Below are 10606 nucleotides of genomic sequence, written 5' to 3' on the forward strand. Positions count from 1 at the left end.
CAAATGTAGTTATATATATATATATATATATATATATATATATATATATATATATAATAAATACAGAAAAAAAGGAAATATCTATAATGCAAACCGAGAAATCAATACGTAGATAATTGAACAGATAAACAGACAGAAAAAAAGACATATGGAGTTAAAAAAAAACAAAAAAACAAAAAAAAAAAACAAAAAAAAAAACAAAACAAAAAACAAACCCCCCCCCCCCCCAAAAAACAACAACAACAACAACCCCCCCACTGATTTGAAACTACGAAAATGAAACACAACAAATATGAATAATAATACAGATAAACAAGATACCGTAGTACTACTCACCCCCCACCTCACCCCCTTCCTCCCTCCACACACACACACGCACGCACACACACAAATTGAGCAACAGGTGATGTCACTAACACGGCGAAGCTGGCTGTACAATAACATTTAAGGCGACTGGCTCTGACGTCATCAATCTCTACGTCATGCTAGTCACTGAGAAGGCGGCGCGTGTACTTTGACGTCACCGGAAATTAGCTTCTTCTTTTTTTTTCTTCTTTTCGATTTTTCTTTTTCACAAACCTGACCCCTTTCTCACAGCAAGGAACCCAGTATGACGTAGGCATTTTCCCCAAATGACGTAATCCAGCGTCATGATCAAGCAACAACTCCAAACTCATCCACGACAAAACGTCAAACGTATAGCATTACTCTTAAATGCTGAATTCCAAGGCTGAATTCCGCATTGCGTTTGTTACATCATCAACCTCACACATCGCAAGCGTCACGTTTATCATGACGTCACCCCACACATCGCAACACACACGTGGCGTTATTATGACGTAATCCTCGCACGTGTGACGTTTATTACGTCATCCTCACACATCGTAATACACGCGTCACGTTTATTATGACGTAACCCTCCCCCCCAACACGCACATCGCAACACACGTGTGACGTTTATTATGACGTAAACCCCACACATCGCAACACGAGCGTGAATTTTTATTATGACGTGAACCCCCTCACATTGCAACACACGCGTGGTTATCATGACGTAAACCCACACACATCGCAACACATGCGTGACGTTTATTATGACGTGGCCCCCAGTCATCGCAACACACGCGTCATCATCACTTTGTCTTCTGCATGAAAATAAACAACATATGACGCATTGTCAAGTATCGTGCAGGCCTTACAAGTAGTGAGAGGTCTCATTTTAAGGTCAGGTGTGAATACAGGCAGTTCGGAGAGATTCGAACGCAAGTTGAATCAATTGTCACTTAAGCCCATTCAAGAAATTCACCAACACGATAAAAAAACCCAGATTCCCCAAGAAAGTTCATCATCTTTCCCCGCATCATCTGAGCGAAAGCTGAGCCATGCATGGTCACAGGTTATGTGACCTTACACCATACGCATTTTAATTAATGAAGTTTTAAATCTATCGGTACATGAAAGAGAGGGGATACTGTCTTTCACCGATGACAACAGTATGTTCAATTTTTGGGTTATTCATTTCGCTTTTTATCTGTAGTCAGCAAAGTATTTCCATTTACTTATATTTATATATAATATCTTCTCTCCCCTGCAATCCACCACCCACCCCCTATGAAAAAAAAAATCAAGCTGATACTGAATCACAAGCAAAGTATATCTCTCATCATTTGCACATCAATCATGTCTCACAATGTACGTTAATTAATAAACGGCGCGCGTCGTGAAACTGACATGATGTAGGTGTGAACACGACCAACTCCGTCAGTTTCGCTTTCAGGTGCAAGAGAGGCTGACAGTTGACAGTAACGCCGTGCTAAAAATAGCACCGAGTCACATACAGAAGGTGTTACTTGGCGCCACTCAAGTCAGAGGGACATGGTCTAAAAATAGCACAGGACGAGGAAGGAACCAGCCACGGAAACACACCAGCGGCGTCACTGCCACCCCCCCCCCCCCTCCGGGTCCCCCCCCCCCCACCCCGCACCCCTTTTTCTTCTTTTTGTGTTGTTGTTATGACAATCCAACTTCACAACGTTGTTCACATCAGTTATCTCCACACACACACATTGACGCGCGCGCGCGTGCAGCGAGCTACTTCAGTCGTCACACTATACTTTCACAACACAAGAAATGGAGGGATATCACAGCAAACCCCAGACCTTCTTGTCAGTCTTCAACTGTGTGCCCGAACTCATAAGGAAGGAGCTTTACTGTAAAAAAAAAACCAACAACTGAGAAACGTGGTCTCCGTTTTTTCCATCACGATGCGCTGTTGACGGAGTGTGAAATGTGAACTGGGGCATTTTGTTACTACACAGATAATATAAAACTTCACCAATTCATTCAACAAGTATCCATTCAGAGATCTGAAACTGAAACCAGTCTCAAACCAGGGCTAAAAACTCGCACCAACAGCTGTGAAGTGAAGTGACTGATCACCAGACCAGTTAGGCACTGTAGTAGTAGTAGTAGTACTTGGGGACTGCTCCAGACAACAGCCGTGGTTCGCGCACTCAACCGTAATTCTGAAGTGACGCCCTCTGACAGGAGTAGAACGCGATGCTCCACCACGAGAAAGGACTCAGTTTTCCACTTTGTGACGACAATGTCCCCCCGCCCCCGCCCCCGATCTCAAACTCACCGAAGTTACAGTTCAGAATATTCAATTCTTGTCACGGTGACTTTTCTCATGCCCCTTGCGGCGTAGAGAACGTTCTTGAGAAAGAAATGTTAACAGAACAACGCTGAAATACTCAGAAAAAGTAACTGAGTTTTATGTTTCATTTTCTCAAGTCACTCACTCATGCCCTTGACCGCTGGGGTCGTTGGGGGGACATGAGGAAGATGTCATAGCTCGCCACGCCGTTCTATTGGCAGCTGTTGTGAGATCTGGCATCGTCATTTTGGTCCACTCCTTGACGTTGTCGGACCAGCTCTTTCTCTGCCGCCCCCGTCTGCGCCCTCCCTCTACAGTCCCTTGCAGGATGGTTTTGGAGAGGTTGTTATGTCGTATGACGTGACCAAACCATGCCATCTTCCGTCGTTTGACAGTCGCCAGCAACAAGGTTGCTGACCAGGTTCCGTCATTGGTCTTGTGCTCCTTGTAGGAGATGTGTAGTAGTCTCCTCAAGCACTTGGTTTCGAATGCTTGGATTCTTCTTCCTGTTTCTGCCATCAGTGTCCATGTCTCACATCCATATAAGAGGATGGAGACCACCAGTGACTTGTAGAGCAGGAATTTTGTGTCACTGCGTTCGGACAAACCCATACAACAGCAGAAGACAGACGTTTGCGACTGGAATGTTCAAACTGTCTGTGACTATGGCCAGTCTGTTGTGTTCTCTTGATTAGTTAACAGGTTGGTTCTGGCTGTGAGGTCGTTTTGTGGAGTTCTCCCCCCCCCCCCCAATCTCTTCAAAATATTCTGGTTAGAGTTCGTTTTGAGAATTCCCAACTCTGTGATCAAGAACCTTTTCGAGGTCTTCTGTTGCAGCAGTGCCAGAAATGATACACGGGGGTCAAGGGTCACCATAAAAGGAAAATCCTTCTATGATTAATAACACATTTTTCAACATCTAGATATTCTCAGTTTTGACCAAAAAAAAACAACAACAAAAAACAAAAAAAATCGAGTCCATTCACTAGCAGGAGTGATGGCCTAGAGGTAACGCGTCCGCCTAGGGAGCGAGAGAATCTGAGCGCGCTGGTTCGAATCACGGCTCAGCCGCCGATATTTTCTCCCCCTCCACTAGACCTTGAGTGGTGGTCTGGACGCTAGTCATTCGGATGAGACGATAAACCGAGGTCCCGTGTGCAGTATGCACTTAGCGCACGTACAAGAACCCACGGCAACAAAAGGGTTGTTACTGGCAAAATTCTGTAGAAAAATCAACTTCAGCAGGCAACAGAAATAAAACTGCACGCAGGAAAAAAAAAAAAAAAAAGGGGTGGCGCTGTAGTGTAGTGACGTGCTCTCCCTGGGGAGGGCAGCCCGAATTTCACACAGGGAAATCTGTTGTGATAAAAAGAAAAATACAAATACAAATAGGATGGCGCACTCACGTCATTATATAGTTCAGTGTTGTCCGATTACCATTGGAGGAGGAGGAAGGTGGCCGAATGGTTAAGACGCTCAGCTGCTAATACAATGTCCGTACGTGAGGGCCTAGGTTCCAATCCCGCTCTCGCCCCTTTCTCCCAAGTTGGACTGGAAAATCAAACCGAGCGTCTGGTTCATTCGGATGAGACGATAAACCGAGGCCCAAGCGAGCAGCACGCACTTGACGCACTGAAAAAGAACCCATGGCAACAAGTGCTGTCCTCTGGCAAAACTCTGTAGAAAAATCCACTCTGATAGGTATTCAAATATATATATATGTGTTTCGTCAAGGCTTGACCAGCGTGTGTGTGTGTGTGTGTGTGTGTGTGTGTGTGTGTGTGTGTGTGTGTGTTGTGGAGTAGACGGGCATCTGTCTAGCAGATATAATGGTGTAGTATATATAGAATTGTCTGAACGCAGTGACATCTGCTTGAGAAACGAAAACCTGAAACAACTTCAGTTACAACTTCTGTTTCAAGGGTTGTTCCATTATCATTTTCTCAAGAATGTTCTCTGTACTGCAAGGGAAGTAGAATTTCAATCTGCTTCCCGAAAAGCCGACATTCCTCCAGCTAAAGGAAGATTTCTTCCCCAGCCTTCGGTTATATATTAAAATCTGTATTAAAAAAAAAGAAAAAAGAAAAAAAGAAAAAAAAGAGCGTTTACCAGGACATAATTATAATCTCAGAGACTCTCTCTCTCTCTCTCTGTCTCTCTCTCTCTGTATGTGTGGAGATCTTTTGCCCCAGATTCACTGCGTGGATTCTGAAGTCACCACCACACTCTGCAATGTAGGCAGGTTGTCAAAAACAACAACAACAACAACACAACAACAACAACACAGTAATCAGTACCGCCGATGTGAGAGCTGTTCCCAGACGACAAAAGTCAACCTTACTACATCTCTTGACGGGGGAAGGAAGGGAAACGGAAGAAACAACGATGAGTGGACACGATGACGTCATCCAGGCACATGACGTCACAAGCCCGTCACTATACCAGGTCGCGGGTCTGGAAGCGGGTGGGGGAGGGGCAAGGGGGAGGAGGGGGGAGGGGGAAGAAGGGTCGAGCGGCAGGGCCCCGAGGGCGAAGGGGGAGGAGGGTAGTGAAGGCGAGGGCGAGGGCGGGGGAGGGGGGCAGCAGGGGTGATGATGGTGGTGGTGGTGGTGGTGGTGGTGGGTGTGGGTGAGGGGGAAGGGGGTGGGGGAGGAGGGCGTGAGGGGCGGCGGGGGGAGCAGGGGGCTGGGGGGCGGGGAGAGGTCGGAGGTGCGCAGGATGGTGATGCCCGAGTCCGAGCTGGAGGAGTCGTGCCGGTCCTTGGTCTGCTGTCAGCACACACACACACACACACACACACACACACACACACACACACATACACACACACACCACAGACACACACACACACACACACACACACACAGAGATACAGATGCAGATATAGATACACACACACACACACAGATACAGATGCAGATATAGATACACACACACACACACACACACACACAGATACAATTACAGGTACAGACAGACAGACAGACAGACACACACAGATACAGGTACACACACACACACACACACACACAGATACAGGTACAGACACACATACACACACACACACACAGATACAGATACACACACACACACATATACACACAGAGATACAGATACAGATACACGCACACAGAAATACAGACACACACACAATAACACATACAGATACAGGTACACACACGCACACATACACACACATACAGGTACAGACACACATACACACACAGATACAGGTACAGACACACATACACACACACAGATACAGGTACAGACACACATACACACAGATAAAGGTACAGACACACATACACACATATACAGGTACACACACACACACACACACACACACACAGGTACAGACACACACACAGACACACACGCACACATACACACACAGATATACACACAGATACAGATACAGGTACAGACACACACACAGACAGATATACACACATACACAGATTAAGGTACAGACACACAGAAACACACACACACACACACAGATACACACACACACACACACATACACAGGTACACATATACACAAACACACACACACAAACACACACACATACACATAGAGACACACACACACACACAGATACACAAACACACACAGACACACACAATACACACACAGATACACACACATACACGCAGAGATACACACACACACACAGATACACACACAGACACAGACACACACACAGACAGACACAGACACACACACAGACAGACACAGACACACACACAGACACACACACACACACACACACACACACACACACACGTACGCGCGCGCGCGCGCATGTATCATACCTGGCCTGAACGCAAAAAAGTTGTATAACGTGGGGAAAAAAATAAATGTCTTTACAGCGAAACTAGTTGCAATACTTTGTCATTGTATTATTATTATTATTTTTTTTACTCGATTTGAAAAAAAAAAAAAAAAAAAAAAAAAAAAAATTGCTTTTTGTGTTGACTCCAAGTCAGTTATTAATGCTATCAAAATCTTTACACTCGAAAGTGAGATCTGAAATCACTATTGAAATTAGACATCAAGGTTACTAGGTAAAAAAAAAAAAAAAAAGTGTCCACCACTAAACTCTACTTCTTCGTTCGTGGACTGCATGCAACTCAACTCCCACATTCACTCGTATGTGCACGAGTGGGCTTTTACCTTTTTGACCGTTTTAAACTCTCAATCAACAGAGACCAGACGATCACAACCACCCCATCCCCCCTCCCCTCACCCTTACCCTCCCCATGCTTCTCCCTCTCCCTCCCCCTCCCCATTCCTTCCCTTTCCTCCACCACCCACCCACCCACTCACTCACCCACTCACTCACCTGCACAGGTAACGTAGCCGTGGCTCCTCCTCCGCCTCCCACTCCTCCCCCCACACCAAGACCACCACCCCCGGACAAAACCGCAGAAGAAGAAGAAGAGGAAGAGGAGGAAGGAAAAGAAGACCCCCCTCCAACAGCACCACTCCCACCACCACCACCACCTAGCCCTGCTCCAGCCCCGGCCCCGGCGCCCACCCTTTTGGAGCGGAGGAGCGGGGATCGCTTGAGGGACCCGGGGGAGCGATCCCCGGCCCCGTTGCTGACCACGGGGGCCAGGAGGGTGGCGCCCCCTGGGGCGGAAACGCCCGGGGCCGGCGGGGCCTTGGGGTCGGTGGTGGCGACGCCGGCCGCCCCGGAGATCTGGCCGGCGAGGCAGGAGAGCGGGATCTTGTAGACGTTCAGGCAAGGGCCGCCCCCGCTGCCTCCCGTGCACATGGCTTTGGCTGGCAGCGCAGAGAGGCACGAGGCATGGAGTTAAGATATGTGTGTGTGTGTGTGTGTGTGTAGAGAGAGAGAGAGAGACATATATACACACACACGCACGTACACAGAGACATAGACATAGACACACACACACATACACACGCTCGCACACACATGCACACGGACACGGACACAGACACACATTCAAACGGCGCGCATACACACACAGATACAGACACAGAGGCACAAACACACATTCGCACAACAAACAGACACACACACAAAAATTATCCCTCCTCCCATACACCCCTCCCCCCCCCCTCCCCCACATAAACTGACCAGAGGGGGAGGGAGGGGGGGTGGGAGGGGAGAGGGGAGAAGCTCTTTTCCAGACACACACACACATACACACACACACAGTGTTGACGATCTTCAGCAGTCCATTGCTAATGTATGACTTTTTCAACTCCTTGTTAAATAGTCCTGTTGGTTCACTGTTATAGTTGTTAGTTTTTCATTAGAAATATGTTATATTGTTATGTGTTGTTTTTTGTTTGTTTTGTTTTTTAAACAAATCTTAAATCAGTAATTTTCACACACACACACCACACACACACACACACACACACACATACACACACACACACTTTCACTTACTCGTATGCGTACACAGTAATTCCCCCCCCCCCCCCCCCTCCTCCCACTCGATTTTTTTCCTTCCCTCGTCTAATATCACTTATAGTGAAAAGACGTTAAACTAAAGAACGAACACACACACAGAAACCCCCTCACCCCCCCCCCCCAACCCCCAGTCCCCACACACACTGACCGGAGGGCGAGGAGAAGGGGGAGGGTAGAAGCTGTTTTTCCCAGACACACACACTGACAGACACACCCACCCTCCCCCACACACCCACACACACTGAGGCACACTGACAGACACACCCACCCTCCCCCCACACACACTGACAGACACACCCACCCTCCCCCCACACACACTGACAGACACACCCACCCTCCCCCACACACCCACACACACTGAGGCACACACAGACAGACACCCCCCCCCCAAAAAAAAAACAACACACACCCACACACACACACACTGACGCACACAGACAGACACATCCGCCCTCCCGCCCACACACCCACACACACTGACGCACACAGACAGACACACCCACCCTTCCCAACACACACTGACGCACACAGACAGACACATCCATCCTCCCCCACACACACCCACACACACTGACGCACACAGACAGACACACCCATCCTCCCACACACACACCCACACACACTGAGGCACACACAGACAGACACAAACCCTCCTCCCCCCTCCCCCACACACTGACGCACACACAGACAGACACCCACCCTCCCCCCCACACACACACCCACACTGACGCACACAGACAGACACATCCGCCCTCCCCCCCACACACCCACACACACTGAGGCACACTGACAGACACACCCACCCTCCCCCCACACACACTGACGCACACAGACAGACACATCCGCCCTCCCCCCCACACACCCACACACACTGAGGCACACTGACAGACACACCCACCCTCCCCCCACACACACTGACGCACACAGACAGACACATCCGCCCTCCCCCCCACACACCCACACACACTGACGCACACACAGACAGACACACCCACCCTTCCCCACACACACCCACACACACTGACGCACACAGACATACACACCCACTCCCCCACACACACCCACACACACAGACAGACACACCCACCCTCCCCCCACACACACCCAGACACACACAGACAGAACCCTCCCCCACACACACCCACACACACTGACGCACAGAGACAGACCCCCCCCCCCCCACACACACACACACTGACGCACACAGACAGACACACCCACCCACCCCCACACACACCCACACACACTGACGCACACAGACACACCCACCCTCCCCCCCCACACTCACCCACACACACTGACGCACACAGACAGACACACCCACTCCCCCACACACACCCACACACACTGACGCACACACAGACAGACACACCCACCCTTCCCCACACACACCCACACACACTGACGCACACAGACAGACACACCCACTCCCCCACACACACCCACACACACTGACGCACACAGACAGACACACCCACCCTCCCCCCACACACACCCAGACACACACAGACAGAACCCTCCCCCACACACACCCACACACACTGACGCACAGAGACAGACCCCCCCCCCCCCCACACACACACACACTGACGCACACAGACAGACACACCCACCCACCCCCACACACACCCACACACACTGACGCACACAGACACACCCACCCACCCCCCCCCACACTCACCCACACACACTGACGCACACAGACAGACACATCCGCCCTCCCCCCCACACACCCACACACACTGACGCACAGAGACAGACACACCCACCCTCCCCCACACACACTGACCGGAGGGAGAGGAGGGCGGGGAGAAGCTGTCCTTCCCAGATTTCTTGTCCTTGGGCGAAGCACTGTGGGCCGCCGAGGAGGCGAAGTAGATGTCACACTGCAACGCAATAGAATAGAATAGAATAGAATAGAAGATATTAGAACAGAATAAATTATAACAGAAGAGATTAGAACAGAACAGAACAGACTGGAACAGAATAGATTAGAACAAAATAGACTTGAACAGAATGGATTGGAACAAACGGCAAGAAGGGAGGCTATCGCTCTGGAGACAAAACCCAAGTAAACCTGTAGCAGTACCCTCCCTTCAACCGATCGTCACCCAGGAACTGGGCTTTCTTGCAGCCGCTTAGTTTTCAGTTTTGGTTTCAAGGAGACGACATGACAAAGCACACTGATCCTTATACGCTACACCACATCTGCTTTAAAGATAGAAAAAGAGACGAAAAAAAGGGGGAAAAAAGGGGTTTGGGCACACACACACACACAAGTGCACGCACACACACACACATACACACACGCGTGCGCGCGCGCACACACACACACACACACGTATGGCATGTACAGCTTACCTTGAAAGTGATGAAGGTAAGACCTGGAATGTACCACTTACCTTGGATGTAATGAGGGTAAGATCTGTACCTTACCTCTTACCTTGGAAGCCATTAGCGTAATGTACGGCATGCGATGAGGGTAAGGTCTGGCCAT

At 49.2% G+C, this 10606-nt stretch overlaps 1 protein-coding gene across 1 annotated transcript in view; it reads right to left on the reverse strand.

The window, feature by feature from the left end:
* Positions 1–2103: 2103 nt before the first annotated feature.
* The window catches only part of LOC143289676 (GTPase-activating Rap/Ran-GAP domain-like protein 3), a 312925-nt gene continuing 304422 nt past the window's right edge, over positions 2104–10606 (reverse strand). Inside the window, exons 27-31 of the mRNA XM_076598724.1 lie at positions 9899–9995; positions 7006–7427; positions 5351–5421; positions 5099–5203; positions 2104–2113 (exon numbers count right to left, since the gene is read on the reverse strand). Of these exons, the coding sequence (XP_076454839.1) occupies positions 2104–2113; positions 5099–5203; positions 5351–5421; positions 7006–7427; positions 9899–9995 (705 nt within the window). The remainder of the gene's footprint in view (positions 2114–5098; positions 5204–5350; positions 5422–7005; positions 7428–9898; positions 9996–10606) is intronic.

Source organism: Babylonia areolata, chromosome 14 (assembly GCF_041734735.1).
Source record: "Babylonia areolata isolate BAREFJ2019XMU chromosome 14, ASM4173473v1, whole genome shotgun sequence".
Lineage (NCBI taxonomy): Eukaryota > Metazoa > Mollusca > Gastropoda > Neogastropoda > Buccinidae > Babylonia > Babylonia areolata.